Genomic DNA, 19,384 nt, shown 5'->3' with positions numbered 1-19,384 from the left:
CACTGCAGCTAACTCCAGATCATGTGTCGGGTAATTCTTCTCATGTGGTTTCAACTGTCTAGAAGCATAAGAAATTACCTGACCATGCTGCATCAGGACACATCCCAGTCCTTTCAGTGAAGCATCACTGAACACCTGAAAACCTTCCGTACCTGATGGAAGTGCTAACACTGGAGCTGAAGTCAAACAATCCTTCAATTGCTGAAAACTCGCCTCACACTTCGGTGTCCAAACAAAAGGTACTGACTTCTGAGTCAGTCTCGTCAGAGGCGTCGAAATCTGTGAAAATCCCTTCACAAATTTCCTGTAATATCCGGCCATGCCCAAGAAACTACGTACCTCAAATACCGTAGTCGGCCTTGGCCAATCAGCAACTGCCTGAATCTTCTGGGGATCAATAGAAATACCTTCTCCGCTAATCACATGCCCCAGAAAAGAGATGCTCTTTAGCCAGAATTCGCACTTGGAGAATTTGGCATACAACTGATGCCGTCTCAGAGTCTCCAACACAATACTCAAGTGTCTGGCATGATCATCCTCAGAAGCAGAATATACCAGAATATCATCGATGAAGACGATCACAAACTGATCCAAATACTCTATGAATACTCGGTTCATCAGATCCTTGAAAATCGCAGGCGCATTGGTTACCCCAAAAGGCATAACCAAGAACTCGTAGTGCCCGTACCGAGTACTGAAAGCTGTCTTCACCACATCAGCTTCCTTCACCTTCACCTGATAGTATCCGGATCGCAAATCAATCTTTAAAAATACTGAAGATCCGGAAAGCTGATCAAATAAGTCGTCAATCCGAGGCAAAGGATACTTGTTCTTGATCATGACTTTGTTCAAATCTCTATAATCCACACGCATACGAAGTGTCCCATCCTTCTTCTTCACAAACAAAATAGGTGCTCCCCAAGGAGAAACACTAGAACGGACAAAGCCTCTATCAACCAACTCCTGAAGTTGAACTTTCAACTCAGAAAGTTCTTTCGGTGCCATCCTGTACAGAGCTTTTGATGTCGGAGCGATACCTGGAAAAACATCGATAGAGAACTCCACATCTTTATCCAGAGGTAAACCAACCAACTCCTCTAGAAAAACATCAGCAAACTCCCGTACCACTGGGATCTCAGAAACAGAACCAACCTCCAGGTTCAGATCCCGCACCGAAGCCAAAAAGACTGGGCATCCCTTCTTCCACATTCTGCTCACCTCCAACACAGAAATCAGACTGGAGAGAATACCTCGTAAGCCCTGAAATACACATCTCTCTCCAGCTATAAGCAAGTTCACTTGCTTCTTCAGACAATCAATCTGAGCCTCATACAGACTCAGACAATCCATGCCCAAAATCATATCATAAGAAGAAATCGGCAATAAAATCAAACTTGATTTCCATTTCTTGCCAGAAATGTCGATCTCACAAACACAAAACTTCCGAGCAATCAAATTACTTCCAGCCGACAAAATCACGGAAAGAGAAACCGGAAGTAAAATGAAATCCAAACGTAAAGCCTCAAAACACTGTTCGGACAGAAAAGAGTGACTAGCTCCAAAGTCAAACAAAACACGATAGAGCTGATCATAAATGTAAATCGTACCTGTCACAACATCTGGAGCATCACGAGCCTCCTGCTGACTCAGGCTGTAAACTCGTGGCTGAACTGGAGCTGAAGTAACAGAACTACTCGGCTCCCTCTGAACAGTAGGTGGTCTCCGTGGTACAGAACTAGAATCACCACCTCTACCAAAAAAATCCCTCAGGGCGTGGAGGAACAGTCCTCGGTCTTCCTGAAGCTGAACTGGCAGGTCTTACAAAGCCCTCTGATCGGAACTCAGAACCCCTATCAAATCCAGTCTGTGGACACTCTGCAATCCTATGTCCTGGCTGACCACATTTGAAGCACAGACCAGCCATCCTGTAGCACTGGCCAAAATGTCGGCGTCCACAACTCTGGCACACAGGTGCCCCACTCATAGATCCAGAACTCGTCGTACTGGTAATAGTACCAGACGACCCTCCACTCCTCCTAGAGTCACTCGATCCAGAACCAGCTACAAATTTCCTCTTCCCAGAGGAACCACTGCCTGAAGCCTCGCCTCCAAATCTTTTCCTACTAGCAGTCCACCGCTGTTGAGTAGCTATTAGGTCATTTTCTATCAAACGAGCTCACTCCACAAGCTCAAAAAAGTCAGTAATGCGGAACGGTATCAGGGGTTGTCTCAGAGTATCTCGTAATCCCCTCAGAAACCTGTAGCACCTCTCAGTAGAGGTACTAACCAGCTGCGGAGCATACCTGGCTAATGCAGTAAACTCAGCCTCGTACTGCATCACCGTCTTACTCCCCTGAATAAGTCTCAGAAAACTCTCCTGCATTTACTGCTGTGCAGAAGGGGGAACAAACCAGTTTCGGAATACCTCAGTGAACTCTTCCCAAGTAATCAAAGAGTTCAATCTACCCTGAAATCTGGCCTCCTGCTGGCCAACCCACCAATGCTCAGCCTCACCATCTAACAAAAATACTGTCAACAGTACCTTCCTGTCTGACGGACACTGCATTCCGTCGAAGGTCTTCTCCAATCTCCTCAACCACTCCTCAGCAGCTCTGGGCTCAACAGCGCCCTCAAACCTCAGAGGTTTCAACCTCAGAAACATCTGGAGATGTCTATCAATATCATCAGATCTGACAGTAGAAGCTCTGCTCTGAGTCTCGCTCATCATCTGAGCAACAAGTGTAGCAAACTGAGACAGTGTATCAGCACCGGCCACTGGAGCTATACTCCCCACTGGTACTGCCTGATCGGCACTCTGACCGTCTGTCATGTCTGGTTCTGACTGATCCATACAGAAAATCCAAAAAAATCCGGAAAACTATCACAAAAACAACATAATAAAAAGCCGAACAAACCAAAACTACCCCAGACAGACTCACTACAGATCACTTCCTATAGATATGTCTTACACAATCCAAATTCCAAAACCTGGCTCTGATACCACTCAAATTGTCACGACCCGACCCGATCCAGAACGGATCCCGCTCGCACCGGGCCACGACAGGTCAAACAGACAAACTAACCAGGATCTAGCTTTGGAATTTGCTTCAGAACTGATTCTTCCAAACATTTTAAACACAAACAGACACACTGAGCTACTATAAAATATCAAATGCAGCGAAACAAAGTATCTATATTTTTCTTTCTTTTTCTCAAAACAATCATCTACAACTATATATCATGGCTCAGACAAAAAGGAACAGAGCAGAAGAGTCATGTCTGTACAAAAATCAAAAGTACAAAATAATACCTACAAATCAGACTCTGAACTCTAGACCTCCTTCCCTTTCCTAGAACCTGAAAACCACCAGAAAATAAGGGTGAGCTCAACAGCTCAGCAAAGCGATAAACCTCCAATCAAAACTTTCAGAATCCAAAACAAAACCAAACACTTCAAACCAAATCCGTACAGAAACCAGAACAGAATCAGACAGATATCAAAATCATACAGAACAGAATGAAACATATCAAATCAGAACAGATACGGACATATATCGAATCAGAATCAGACTTGCTTACATAACATATACGGAAATCAGAAGTCCTTTCAAATCAGATATCAGATATTTAATTAATAGCTAAATTTCCTGACACTGACAGAATCTCTATGGATTCCGACCCCTTATGGCTCCCTTTGTGCTCACGGCACCAGACAGATGTGCTTATAGCACCAGAACAGATTTCATCGGATCCGGAACAGAACTAATTTCAGATTTCAGATTGAGCTCATTTCAGATTTCTCAGACATTAACCGAATCTCTTAGGATCCAGGCCACTTATAACTCCCTTTTTATAGCATATACAGATAGCATATCAATTCAGAAGAAATCCGTACAAAATCAGAAATCACACGAAAATCGGGCAGCACAACGGCTGTATACGGAATTTACACAATTTTCCTGAAAAATCACAGAATACCAAATTTGTACAGAATATAGATAACAACATTGCAAGACTTTAATTCTATTGCTCAGACAATTTTAGACTACACAGAAAAATACAGTCGACGGAAAACATCGTCAAATCAAAACTACCCGGACAAAAATCTCCAAAAAATAATCAAAATGTGCACACTCAGCACGTCAACAACATACGGAAAATTACGCGGTAAAAACTGAACCAGACGAAAAATACGGACGAAAATCACTAACAAAAATCAATTCCGGACAGATAATACCGCCACACACGACGTTTCTGAAAATTGAGAAAGGCGGATTGTGCCTTACCTTGCGTATAACAATTTCTTGAACTCTCACAACGGACGAAAACAGACCGGCGTCGCCCGAAAATCAACTTTTCCTTCTTTTCCTTCATTTTTCTCTCTCCTGGACTTTTTCTCTCTCTTCAAAATATCTCATTTCTATATATATCCAGACTGATCGTCCCGGACGATTGCACTTTGTCCTGGACGATCCATGCTCAGGAAAAGTTCGTCCAGACGAAAATTAATTATCGTCCCCTGACGACCGGGCTCTGGAAAATTTTTATCCAGACGATCCAAATTTTGTCCAGATGAACCATTCAGGCAAACATGTTTTCCTGCACAACCTGTACCGATCGTCCCGGACGATCTGACTTCGTCCGGACGAACCTGGGAGCAAATTGGTCTTTACAAAGTTTGGGTTCGATGTATTCCTAAAGTCATTTAGGATCCATTGAAATGACATTTAGAGAATATTTCAAAGGTTGATAAGTCAAATCAAATTGAGTTTAGGCCAAAAGTCCAAAAATTCTCCTTTAAGGGCATTTTGGTCATTTTGGTCTCAAGTCAATTATGGGTCAAATTGAATCTAAAAAGATATGAATTATTGCTTAACAAGTCAATATCAATGTATTAGGAGGGATCAAAAGATTTGGAGGGGGCTCCAAAGTCAAATTCCACTAAGTGAAAGGCTTAGTAGCATGGATTATAAATATTCGAAGGTTTTGTAACATTTGGAGTTTGATTAAGTTTAAGGGGTTAGAGTACTCCAAATGGGTTCAAATTTAGAGGGTTGACACTAGAGACATGTCACATCAATGTGAAATTGACAGACCCTGAATCAAATGCCAAAAGACTGGGTTTCAAGGTGATGGAAAAAAATCACCTAGAAAGGGCTTTATGACCTAAGTCTTCAGCCTAAGAGTTCTGGGTTTGGATTGAGTTAAGATTTGGATTGAGCCTAAGGGCTAGGAACTAGGAAGATCCTAGGATCTAGGACTCAGGGAGGAGTTAAGAGTGACCTCATACAAAAATGAGGCCAACATAAGCTAATCAAGAAAAAGGATCTGAAATGCTATGGTTGCATCCTAATTTATTTGTGTGATTTGATATTTGAGTTTTGAAATGTCGAGGATGACATATTTATAGTAGGGGGGAGTTGTGACGACTCAAAGTTCAGCATTTGTTCCACCTGTTTGGACCTGAATTGAAAAAGGTAAAAATATTTAAAGTTTTGTGTTTTAACCCATTTGCATATGTTTGGAAGAGTTTTGGTGTATGAAAATAGCTTGTATGTGTTCTAGAATGAGTCCCAAGGATTTGAAGTGCATTTTGGCAAAAAAAAAATCTATAATTTTATTATTTGAGTGTCTAGGTATTGGGCGCTTGAGCGTAGCAGCGCTACAACAACACTAATATGCCAAACAATGACATTTCAATGCTGGACTCTTGAATTTAAAAAAATGAACTAGCATCGTAGTCCTGGAGTGTCACTAACTGCACTTTAAATATAAATAAGATCGATTGTTCTCTTCATTTGTTCGATTGTTGGCATCCATGAGGAGAGAGAAGGAGAAAATTTTAGAAAAGAAGAAAAAGATTTTTTGTCCACTTTGAGTCATTTTTAGATTTCAACCCAATTCAAAAAGTTATCCATATCAAGATATGTTGTATTGTGTCTATCTCAGTTTTCAAAAACAAAGTTTTTCTGAATTTTTTTTATTAAATTTTTATTTTGTTGCAAAAAATGAGGATAATTTTATACTAGTAAAACTTTTACAGTGTAATTTTTTGTATGTTTTAGGGGTTAAGATTCTGAATATTTTTTGAAAATTTTGCTCTGGTTATTTTGAAAATTATGCAATTTTTATTGAATAGAAAATAATTTAGACTCTACAAAGTAATGTTGTAGTGTGATTAAAATCTTAAAATGATGTTATTTACAATCTCTGATAATTTGGTTATATTTTAAAATTATGAATTTTTTATTCAGTAGAACTTTTTATTATTAACCGTTATATAAAGTTGTGCAATTATGAAACATGTTCAATTACACTATAATTGATATAATATGATGAAATATGTGCTTATGTGATTAAAAAATATATTCTAATAGATATAAGTGGCTAGAATCCTTTGATATTATATTTGTAACATTGAATTTGGTGTCTATAAGATATGTTATGGTAGCTAAAAAGCCAAATTCTTGTGTTTATAAGCCATATTATGGGGCCCATTGGCATTTTCTGGTGCTATAAGCACAAATGAAGTCATAAGAAACCAGAATCTTTTGAGATTTTTTATGGGACTGGGAACTATTTTATTATGTTCTATGATTTGAATTTTTATTTCTTTGTACAACATCTCAACTCTTAATTACAGAGATATTATTTTCTTTGGCCTAAGAGCCTCATGATTTTAGCATGTTGGTGTAACTTTTAGGAGGTCACCCATCCCAGGATTTCTCTGGAATGAGTACACATAACTATAGAGTTTCTTAATGAAATTCCAACAATTACAAAAAAAGGCATCTCAATGTTTAAGATTTTAACTTCTCTTTGTTTAAGGAGTTCCATAATCTCCCACACCTAAATAATTGGCACATGTAATATATTTACCCTAGAATCATCCATCAAGAAGATAGGATTCTAGACGTGGCCCGTATAAGTTCATGTGGTGACTCCCATCATATTGCACTTTATTCTTACAGGATTCAATAGGTGGTTGTCATAGCTTAGCATGTTATCTTGTATGGTACTTAGTTCCCATCTTCCAGCTAGTGTATGTCTTTGATACCATTTGTAATAGCCCAAATACTTTATTAGTAAGATATTGTACTTTGGCCTAAGAGCCTCATGATTTTATCATATTTGTATAACTTCTCAGGAGGTCACTCATCCCAAGATTTGTTTGGGATGAGCACGCTTAACTATAATTTTTTTTATAAAATTCTGACCATTACATCAAAAGGAAAACTCAATATTTAAGAGTTTAATTTCTTTTTACTTGAGAAGTTTCACAATTTGATTGCTCAGTATTATTATTTGAGTCTTTAGAATACTGACATGTTTTTATTACTTTACTAAACACTGTGATTTATTATACTGCATTTAATTGCTTTTAAATTTTTTTAAAAATATTAAAAAAAGAAATTTAGATTGGTGATTGTGGCCCACTGAGCTGTTGTAACTCATTGTGGTTTTGCATTATGCTTTTAAGATCTAAGAAATAGCCAACTTTTTAATTAGTAGTTTTAGGATTAAGATTTGACTATATTATTATTTCTCTGTTTTGATTTTTGTATAATCATGGCTAGCTTTTATTTTTTTATGTTCTATATTATGTATGCATGTATTATAGTGTAGATCTTGTATATACCAGTTTGATGAAGTAAAAAAGAATTTTTTTGGATGAGTTTATTTTTAGTTGCTACATAGAAGACAGTTTGTTTTAAAGTTTAGCTTGGAAGATGAAATCTGAAGCATTTTCAAAATTAGATCTTAGGATTTATCTGTCATTGTTCAACACGATAATAATCATACTTAGTTAAGTTATAACAGAATACTCATGATTCCATGAAACACAAAGCTCTCGACACTCTGATATAGAGTTTCTTTTCTTCTACAAACAATCAATCTGAGTCTTATACCAACTCATCTTGTCCATACCAAAACTGAAATCAAACATAAAAATATGCACAAAGAAAATCAAATTAGTTCTCTAAATTATTTAAAAAAAAATCCTACTAACTATCATATTATCTCCCATAGACAAAACTACATATAAGGAAATAGGTAATAATGTGGAAGGCAAACTGGAAGAATCAAAATACTATTTTGACATAAATGCTTATCTACCTCGAGAATTGAATAAAATATGATAAGGAGATGTGAAAATATAAGTCGTATCATGATTTTATTATAGCTAAATAAATAAAACTCCCAGCACCTCTCAAACCTCTATAATACCGATCTCATGCAAAAGGACTAGCACTCTTACTACCAGAAAACCCAAAATGTGATTGGAATGGTACTGTCCTTGGCCCACCCACTATCGGTGCCCCTAGAGCCTTTAGTTATTTGATCAAAATGTCTATCATATCCTCAAGTAGACACTCAACACTATCAAGGGATTCAATATCGGCCGTTCATCCAACCACTCTCCATTTACCCCTGATCTCTCACTTATTTTCGGGACATGTCACTCCAGAAATCTATAAATAGACCCCTCATTTCTCTTGAGAGGGGGCCCAAGCAAGAAGAAGCAAGAAGAAAGAGGACGAGAAGAGAAGAATAAGAGGGAAGAAACTTAGTGTCTCTAGTGAATGATGCACCCTATCTTTTTATTTGTGTGTGCTGGATCTTCGTACAATTCTAAGACATTAAACTTTATATTTCTCCACCATCGTGAATACTCAAGGATGCAACATATATAATTAAAATTTGTTGAGGACAGTTCTCTAAGTTAGAGGAAGTATTTTTTTGCTAATGTTTTATAGCTATTTTTTAAATGTTTTTTTATAAAGGAAGTTTTTTTTCTACCAAAGTAGCAAAATTAATTTTCCTATGCTACCAAAGTTTTTTTTTAATGTAAATTGTTTATTATTTTATATTTAATATTCTACCTTCTTAAATAATAATTAAAAAATAAAATTATCTATGCCAGTCCCAAGCCTTGATGTAAGAAGTTGAGGGAAAAAAATAATTTAGCCCCCCCTAAATATATTTTCTAGCTCCACCATCGCTCAACGTCCAGTAGAAATACATCTAATGCAACACTCCTTTTAAGAGGATAATATATCACATCTAATGTCTTCTCTATCCTCATCTGGCAATCCTTAACTGTCCAATACCTCAGAAATTCTACAAATACATTTTGTATGTCATCAAATTGGAAACCAGAAACTCGTATATAAGCATTAATTATTAGCTGTGCTACCAGACCTATAATCTAAGAAATTATATCATAACTAATCATTAGAGTTATGCCTTGAACCTGATCTTCCTGACTAGAGCTCTAGCTGTTAGTAATATTTGGATTTGGTTGATCCATCTTAAAAATACTGAACACAGTTATATGTGACACATGCATATAAAAATAAAATAAAATGAGCATGCAAAACTACCATGAATTATCTCACTCTTGTGTAGATTAAATCATATAGCTCTGTTATGATTCGATTCAACAACCGACATTCTAATACCAAAAAGCTTATACCTACTCGGCTCGATATGACCCGATACCACATAGGTAATGCCATGCCCGATCATGGCAAGAACTAGAAAATAATCCTAAGATTCAGTTGGCGAAGTGCTTTAAAAAACTAAAATTCTAATTCATACAACACAAAGCAACTATTGAATACAATATAAATAAGATAGATTAAATCTAGAAAATATTTTTTTCTATATATCATTAAAAAATACATATAAAATCTGATATATATCTACAACAATGTTTGGTAATTGAAAGTATAACAAAAATATAAAAGCCAAGCTCATAAAAATAAACTAGTAAAAAATGTATACCTACAACATATATCAAAGCCTGATATCAAAACTACTAAGCTCACTCTATACCCCTTTTCCTGACCTGAAAATAGAAGCAAAAGGAATAATGCTCTAACACAACTCAATAATCTATCATAGCCTAAAATATGAATCAATAACTTCAATCGCAAAGTTAAAAATGCTGAAATAATAAATTGAAGCACTGTACAACAAGCAAAAACTGAAATATGTACTAATATTAAATGCATTTAAGTAACTAATAAAATTATACTGAAATTGATTGAAATATAATTAAATATTTTATAGTAATTATCTGAATGACTATTAGGCCCCAGTTTTTTCATATATAACAAATAAAAGAATCTATTTTTGCCACCAATAGAATCTCTTCTTAATATACATTGCCCTCAAGCTCCACAATTTACAATACATAACAAATAATAAAATCTCTCCTCATTACCAACAAAATTCCTTCTCTTCATTATTCAAATATATCAATCACAAATATTAAATATAGAGTGAATTGTACACTACTAAAGCAACAACAATATTATTGTTTAATTTTATAAAAATTCTCTAATGTATATCAAATAATTTCCTACCTAGTGTTCTACATTTTGTCATAACTAAGTTTTCATAATTCTATCACATTATCAGAGATTGTGTATAACATCTTTCTAAGGCTATAATTGATTTAAATTATCATTTTTAGATGTTAAAATGAATTTTTGAATTGATAAAAATAACAACTTTTCAAAATCATCTCGCAAAAAATCTTAAATAAATATTCAAAATGATCAAAACAGTCATACCAATAACATATCAGAAGTTGTATGGATAAAAGTTATCAAAATTCGATAAAACTGCATTTTTTGTAAAATCAAATTATAAATTTGATAAAAAAAAATCTTAAAACCACTGAATTATTGAAAATTAAGATAGACAAAACATAACCTTCCTTGAGATGAATAAATTTTTCAGCTGGATCAACTGACAAAAAATGACTCAATGACCTCAAAAACCTAATTCTCTCTCCTCTCTTTTCATTTTAATATCTATTTTGCATTCTTTATTGCATTGGAACAAATGGGAAAATGGAATTATGTGAAGTTTATAAGTGGAAATAGATTTTTCTATAAAAAAAATAATTAAAGGACATTAATAATAATTATAATTATTTAATTTTTAATGTAAATTCATATGAATCTTTTTGTATCTTCTAATTCGAGTATCCAAAAATTTTAAGTTAGCTAGGCATGCATAGAAGATTTTAGGGAAATCATTTTGTAAAATGGATACCTAACAGTCCTAGAAGACCCACCTATACTAACATTTATTAATTTCTTAAGAAATTTCAATTAAATAAGAAGCTTCTTATTTTCAAATATATAATACCTATAAAATTAAAAAATATATATTATAGTTAGAGCACAATAATATGCATATTCTAAAAAAATTGGACTTTTAACGACTCCTGAAATACTATTTAATTGTTAAGGGTTTTTACACGACAGTTGAATTGATAGCAAATTGATAGAGTAGTTTCTCATATAATTTTATTTATGTGGCTCGTGCAAATAATCCAATTATTATTAACAACTTTAAGAAATATTGCTGCTTGTGGGTCAAGGCAAGCAAAAAGATGAAGCAATTAATAAGCAAAGAAGATGTGACCCGTCTTTAAATAACAACATTCTAAATAGCTCCATTAGGGTCAAATTGTTCCAGTTGTTTCTAAAGCCACTAGTTGCCTCTCAAAGCATAAATTTACCTTCCATCCACCAACCTACAAAATGTTAACCAACTTCTGTTGATCGACGTTCTACTCCCAATGCATTTCAACAACAATCTTTCAAAACTAACATGCCAATAATATCGGCCAAAATTGACATATACTCATCAAGGTGCTTGAATTGGCAATGGATCAATCTTCTTATACCTTGTAATTGGCAGACATGATCCTTTTGAGCTCAAGCGCAACGCCTATAGTTAAATCGATGAAACTAGGCAATAAAGAGACAAGCAAGGCGTGTTTGGACCTCCCTAAATGACATCTTTAATTAGGTCTTAAGCACGAGTAGGGAAATCACTCGCTTGGATCCCGAAGTGATGGGTAAAATCATGATTTGCAGAGTTATCATCTACCATTTGGTCTTTAGAAGTCGACATAAGTAGGTTAAATTAACTAATGTTTAATCTTTCAATGGAAAACTAATACAATTTCATCCTTGAAAAATACAAAAAAACCCTCCAATAACAGTGAGTTAAGAAAACATGTTCATATTTCAACGGATAAAAGTCGTTAAAACCATAGAAACATACAACTAAGAGCTTAATAACAAACCCAAATTTCAATATCATAATGTTTAACAATACACCCATTTTTACACTATTCATAATTGCATTAATAAGCATGTTAACCTCATGAATGTTCATGTAAAACTTGTGGCTAACACACAATGCAATTATGTAATTCATGATTCACGTATATGTCACAATCTCTACTTAAAATTTCACTTGTACTTATACCTCAACTTAATCATTCTCACATATGTCTCAATTCCCCTAATAACTTCACTTCCTCTTATATCTCTACTTGATCATGCCACATTTTGTTCAAGACAAATGGAGGAATACATGAACATAAACATTTAAGGTCCTTTGTAACTAAGCTTGTACTTGATCATTTCCCACATTCATTCCATCCTCCATATGAACACACAAGTGCATCATATGTACATGAAAACATCGACATAGTTAACATGCATAAATGACATTTAACATAATGCATGAATGCATTAAAGTGAAACATATATAATAATTATAATAGTAGAACTTATACACATATTTAGTAAGGAAATTTTAGAAAATTATTCACAAGGAATATTTATAGCATCATTTTGGAGCTTTTATTTCACTGTTCTACAACTCTTTTTATTAAAATCAACATAAATAGCAAAATACATGAAAATCACACATTTAAAACAGATCAATGAAATTTTGAGTTTTACCCATCAAAATCTACAAAATTGTGTATTCTACAATATACCAAAAGTTATACAAAGGAAAGTTTCCACAATCAGCTTGAAAATCTTCTTTTTATTCTCCTTTATATAATATAAGAATGTTGATACATCATTTAATTATATAGAATATTTTGTCGGTATATAATTTTTGCATTCTCTGAACATATATTGAAATAAACCTAATAATATTCGAACATGTTCAAACTATTATCGAACATGACGGAACAATAATCAAATTCTAGTTGAATATATAATTATGCAATCTAAATTTATTAGAAAAAAAATGGATTCACTTTATTAAAAATCTATTTAACATATTCGTTTAGCGAAGACATGAATGCACTTTATTCATAGAATTATATTCAAATATAGTTTGAATAAAATATTAAACAACGTAGTATTTGATATCTTGAAATATGTTCAATCATTATAAGAAAAAAAATCTAAATATATTTTGTATAAATATTTTAACAAGTATTGAAATACACTTTATGATATATGTTTAACTTTTTGTTTCATCTCCATCAAAATGATCTGATATATGGTACATAATTAAGGCTTCATTTTGGGCGGCTTTTTTTACTACTTTATAAAGTAATATTTTGATAAAAAAATAAAATTTTAAACATATTTGCGCAAGTAAGTAAGCCATCTCAAATAAAACCAAAAACTTTATTTGGGAATTCTTTCTTCTTACTTCTTAAAACGGCTTTTTAATATAAAAATTAAAAAAGTTTTAACTAAAAAATTGATTTAAGAAACAATAAAAAAGTCGTCTGAAACTAAACCTAAACCTTAAAAAAAAAGTGATTATATTTGCGTAAGTCTATAAATAAAGAAATCCCTAAGTTGGTCGCACATGAGAAAAAAGAAAAGTATAAAGATATGACGCTGAAATGAATAAAGTGAAAGTAAATGTATTCTCTCATTTATAATTATATGGTTATCAGCTTCATCATTTAATTTAAAATAAAAAATTTAAGCATAATTTTTTAAAATAATAATATATTATTTAATTTTAAATATTAGGAGACATATGAACCCAAATTTTAGAGCTGTTGAGGGAAAGTTCAATTTTATCCTGCTGCACGGCTGGCACGAAGTCGCCTCACGGGGGAAAAATTATTGCGTCCTCCCACCTGACGTAGAGATACGTCCTCCCACCGCTAAAAAATTTGGTTTTTGCTCGGTATTGCTACCTATTATTTGGTAATAACGAGGAATATCATCATGTGAAGACCAATACCGAGTTATACCGAGCAATACCGAGTTTTTTCAAGAAAAAACTAGGTATTTTTTTGTATTGCTTGGTATAGCTCAGTATTGATCTTCACATGATGATATTCCTCGTTATTATTTTAGCTTGGTATTTTTTATTTTTTATCACGATTTTAGGCGTGAGAGGACGCATCTCACGGGGAGCATGAGAAGTTTTCCTCTCAAAATCTCCTTCCATCAATCGCTAAGAAGTTGAAGGACGATTCCATCTTCAGTTCCAAGGCCAATCTTTCCATCCCTCTGTGTAAGTTCTACACATCAAAACCCTCTTTACATTCCAGTTCCAGTCAGTCTTGTCGGTCTCCAGTTTCACATAAATTCCTTCCGTATCAAAATAGAATCGAAAATCAACAAACCCTAAACCCAGCCCACCTCTCCGCAGTCCTGTCAAAAAAGAACTGGTTTTTTCTTTTACGAGCCGAGTATAGTTCAAGTTTTCTGAATTCAAGATCTTTAGTCAGTATCTTGCATGGACAGCGCGACCCGATTCACTCACTCAAATTCTACATCTGGGTTTTCAGTATCAGCCATGAGTTGGCAAAGGATCATTCGGTTCAAAGGGCTCTTTCTGATATTTTCTGGAGAAAGGGCCTGGTAGTTTTGTCTGTAGAACTTATGAAAGAGATTAGAGATTCCGAGCTTCGAATTTCAGAGGATATACTTTGCATTCTTATTGTAAGTTGGGGTAGATTAGGGCTCGCAAAATATGCAAACGAAGTGTTTGGACAAATACCCCACCTCAGTATTAGGCCAAGCACCAGAATTTACAATTCAGTGATCTACGCATTGGTTAAGGCAAATGCACTTGATCTTGCGTACTTGAAATTCCAACAAATGGCTTCTGATAACTGCTCCCCTGACCAATTTACATACAATGCCCTTATCCATGGATTGTGCAGGGCAGGGATTGTTGAGGAGGCACTTCGTTTGGTGAAGAAAATGCAGAATTTTGAGACTAAAGCAAATGTGTTCACTTACACAATGCTGGTTGATGGGTTTTGCAATGCAAAGAAGGTGGATGAGGCATTGAAGGTTTTGGAGATGATGAAGAACAGAAACGTAGTTCCTAATGATGCTACATTTCGATCATTGATCCATGGAGTGTTTCGATGTTTAAAGCCAACCAGTGCTTATGAGAAATTGAGTGGGTTCTTAGAAAACCACAGTGTTTTTCATGTGAATGCATGCGGCACTTTATTATATTGCCTTTCAAAGAATAATATGGCAACAGAAGCTATTGATTTTGTGGAGAAAATGGGGAAGAAAGGTTATGTTTTGGACACTGCTACGTTCAGCCTCGTTATGGCTTGCTTGGTTAAGGGTTTGAGACTAACCGAAGCCTGTAACTTGTTTGATGATTTTGTTCGCAAGGGAGCATTTGTTGAAGGAAGGAAAAGTTGGGCAATCAAGGCGATATATGAAAAGAATGGTCTCTGACAATATTTTATGCAGCATTGAATCATACAACATGTTGATTGATTTATTCATCAAAGCTGAAATGAGGCCGAGGAGGCACAGAAAATTTTTTCTGAAATGCCACATATGGGATTTTCTCCAAACTTAATAACATTCAATACGCTTATCAGTGGGCACTCCCGGGCTGGAGATATAAATATGGCAAAGAAGGCGTTGAAGATGCTCTTAAAGCATGGATTCAAGCCTGATGTTTTCACTTTCAGCTCCATAATAGATGGTCTTTGTCGAGCCCACCAACTTGATGATGCTTTTGATTGTTTTGGAGAGATGGTTGAATGGGATGTTACCCCAAATGCTGTAACTTATAACATACTAATTCGATCTCTTTGCGCTGTAGGGGATTCTCGAAGATCAATGAAGCTGTTTTTAAAGATGAAAGCTGAAGGTATTACACCAGATGTTTTCTCTTTCAATGCTCTCATCACAAGCTTTTGTAAGATGAATAGGATTGATAAAGCACAGAACCTTTTTCATTCAATGGTGAGATTTGGTGTAGCTCCAGATACGTATACTTATAATGCTTTTATACAATCTCTATGCAATGCAAAGAGAATCGATGAAGCCAAAGAGGCTGTAGTGGTGATGGAAGCCAATGGCTGCAATGCAAACGAATATTCTTATAAATGTATTATGGATGCACTATATCAAACAGGCTGTGTGGAGGAAGCCCATGAGTTGTTTCATCATTTTTTAAAGCAAGGGTGTTCATCTTACTGATCCTAGTCAGAGGTTTGATACTCAGATTACTGGCACAGAAGAGAACAGTTATATATCAATTTATTGATCATTTGTATTGAATTGCCCTGTACTAGTTTGGATTTATCTTGGTGGCTGCGCACGGAAAAGGCATCCGTGGAGTTGGAAAAATTATTAGGTGCGGAGTGCGCACTAGCGCACTATCCGCACAAGCACTGGATACCCAGCCGTACCGAGTGCGTGTACCGCTAGGTACCTAATACTTGTGCGGATAATTCTCCCTGTCCGCACTCCGCACCTAATAATCTCTCATGGAGTTGGCAACCACTGGGGATTCAGAATAAGGGAAAATAATTTATAGAAAATTATGTGTTCTTTCATTATCCGTTTGACCCAAAATGGTACTGTCGGTCATAATTTTTTGGTAGATCTTACTAATAATGATAAATATATTCCACCACCTTTAATGAAAACATGTCACTCTCAGCTTAACAGAAAATGCTACTCAACTCCTTTGCCATCTGCTACAGCTTTTCATAGCTATTAATCTGGTCCGTTGGTTCTCATCTGTTGTCTGTTTTGTAAACCGTCTGATGCGTTGAAGATTTCATTGAACTACTGTTATCTATGGTTATATTGTTGTCATGTAGCACAATACGCGAGATTATCTTTATTTCTTCTTCATTGTTCTCATACTATATGTAGTTTTAGCTGTATTATAGGTGGAAGAATTTTTACATGTATAAAAGCGCCTTTGCTTCACAGCTTCCAATGGATAACTCTTCACCTTTCTTCTCAAATCAAATCATGTCAGCAGAAACCAACAAAGAAACTGCTGAATGCGTCATCTCATCTCATTTAAAGTTTCTTATGGCTAGCATTAAGAGTATTATACATACCACTTTGTCTGCAGAAAATCATTCCACCTGGCGTTCTCAGGTGCTTAAGGTATTCATAGTAGTCCTGATGGTTTGCCTTCAACAAATCCAAGCTATACTCAATGGATGCTTACAGATCAAAACTTCTCAGCTGTCCTCTATTCAATTATCTCTTCCCCTCTTCTGCCATACATCCTTAATCTTAACACTTGTCATGATTTGTGGATAACCATTGATAAAATATTGCAAGTTAGTAATAGGACACACATTATGCAGCTCAAAAAATGAAATGCATCATGTGACCATTAAAGATATGACTATATCTCAATACTTGTCCCTCATTAAATCGAAGGTGGATGCAATCAACACAACTATTAGTTCACTAGATACAAAAGATGTCATCCGATGCACATTGAATGGGCTTCATGCTTCCTAACATGCCTTCAAAACTGCCATACGCACTAAGCTACATCCTCTGAGCCTTGATGATTTGTATTCACTTTTATGTAGTGAAGAAATTTCCTTAGCAGCTGAAGTGATGCATGATACTCACATTTCAGACATTTCGGAATCTCAACCTACTTTATATGCATATTGTGGTAGAGATTGTGGTCGGTCATCAGCTCCACCATTCATACGGGGAAGATCTGGTTTCAAGGGAGGACGCTATTATACCGGACATGGTGGTCGTAACAGGAACATAATAGTTGAATGCCAAATCATTTTTAAGAACTAATACTTTGTTGTCCAATGTTAGTTTCACACAAACACATTTAGCCTTTGCAACTTAAAATCATCCATCACCACCTGCTGATTGGTTCCTGGATAGTGGATCTTCTTATCATCTCACACCAGATCTTTCCCAATTGCAATCTCCCTTAGCTTACAATGGCACTCAATCCATCTCTTTTGAAAATGGCCAGTCATCACCCATTATTGCTCATGGTCAAGGTATCCTCCCCACTCCATCATGTAAGCTTCTCCTTAAACCTATGTATTTCGTTCCTAAACTCAAACACAATCTATTATCTATTCATCAACTAACTTGCAATAATAAATGTTCTCTATTATTTCATTCCCATGGCTTCCAAATTATGGATTTGGAGACCAACAATCTTATCCTTACTGTTAAAGCCCACCTACCATATCAGTTTTGGGTATATGCTCTATTAACAACAACTTACTTGATCAATTGCATGCCATCAACTGTGTTAAAAAATAACTCTCCATATGAACGTCTGAATGGTAAACCTCCCAATTATTCTCACTCACAGTTCTTTGGATGGTCGTGTTACCCTCTATAACTGCCTCACTCAAATCATAAACTCTTTCCAATAGATTTCAAAGCCTTTTTTTTATATGTTGAATCCACAAAGGGGTATTATTGTTATCATCCTTCCATTGGTAAGGTAACCATTTCTATCAACATTATCTTCGATGAACATATATTTCCATATCAAAATTTAGCAACTCCTGCTTCAAACCCACCATATGCACCATATTACTCCACAACACCGCTTGCACTTGTTCCTCATTCTCTGCTTCTTACTATAGTTTCATAAACTTCCTATGTTCTTCCTAGTTCCGCTTCCCTTCCAATTTCTCCAAATCACAACTCTCCCTCTTCTCCTCAGTCATCAATAACATCTCCTCAGCCACTTGCTCCCACTATTCTACCTGCAGAAGCTCCACTACCCTAGTCTTCAAGGCACCATATGCTAACCAAATTTAAGACAGGTCTTCAGATGCCCAAGAACATTTTCACGATGTTTCATGAATCTACAACTATTACGGATCTCACCTGCTATACTATGGCTATGAAGTCACTACACTGGAGATAAGCTATGTCCGAGGAGTTTCAGGCTCATCAAACCCAAGGCACATGGACTTTAGTACCACCTGTAGTAGATTAGAATGTCCTAGGATCCAAATGGCTATTCAAAACAAAAATACATGAAGATGGCTCTGTTACTCGTTATAAAGCCTATTTGGTAGCCAAAGGATATAACCAAGCATATGAATTTGATTTCACTGAGACTTTCAGTCTAGTTGCAAAAATTCAAACTATCCAGATTTTCATTCTCATAGCTCACATTAATCATTGACCAAATAGTTAACTTGATTTATAAATTAAACATTAGGATTTTATTTCTAAATACTTAAGATGTCAGCACAAGAAATTTTTAGTAGTAGTATAAAACTGGACATTCATATTTTGTTTGGACTATTTTCTAAAGAAGCTTTCTCGTACAAAAAAAA

At 35.3% G+C, this 19,384-nt stretch overlaps 2 protein-coding genes across 2 annotated transcripts; both read left to right on the top strand.

Annotated features, from left to right (window-relative positions):
• The first annotated feature begins 14,244 nt into the window (after nucleotides 1-14,244).
• Nucleotides 14,245-15,512, top strand: LOC110109358 (putative pentatricopeptide repeat-containing protein At3g16890, mitochondrial). The gene has a single exon (XM_020840393.2). The coding sequence runs from the start codon at nucleotides 14,691-14,693 to the stop codon at nucleotides 15,510-15,512; it is 822 nt and encodes a 273-aa protein (XP_020696052.2). The 5' UTR covers nucleotides 14,245-14,690.
• A 75-nt stretch (nucleotides 15,513-15,587) lies between these two features.
• Nucleotides 15,588-16,720, top strand: LOC114580809 (putative pentatricopeptide repeat-containing protein At3g16890, mitochondrial). Its single transcript, XM_028699459.1, has one exon. It carries the CDS (start codon nucleotides 15,609-15,611, stop codon nucleotides 16,266-16,268), a length of 660 nt encoding a protein of 219 aa, XP_028555292.1. The 5' UTR covers nucleotides 15,588-15,608; the 3' UTR covers nucleotides 16,269-16,720.
• The last annotated feature ends 2,664 nt before the right edge of the window (nucleotides 16,721-19,384 follow it).

Source organism: Dendrobium catenatum, unplaced genomic scaffold, assembly GCF_001605985.2.
Source record: "Dendrobium catenatum unplaced genomic scaffold, ASM160598v2 fragScaff_scaffold_1296, whole genome shotgun sequence".
Classification (NCBI taxonomy): Eukaryota; Viridiplantae; Streptophyta; class Magnoliopsida; order Asparagales; family Orchidaceae; genus Dendrobium; species Dendrobium catenatum.
This window is presented reverse-complemented; position numbering and strand designations above follow the sequence as displayed.

Excerpts from the sequence above, each read along its gene's own strand:
- LOC110109358 (XM_020840393.2), top strand. The coding sequence starts at position 14,691 with ATGAAAGAGATTAGAGATTCCGAGCTTCGAATTTCAGAGGATATACTT.
- LOC114580809 (XM_028699459.1), top strand. The coding sequence starts at position 15,609 with ATGCCACATATGGGATTTTCTCCAAACTTAATAACATTCAATACGCTT.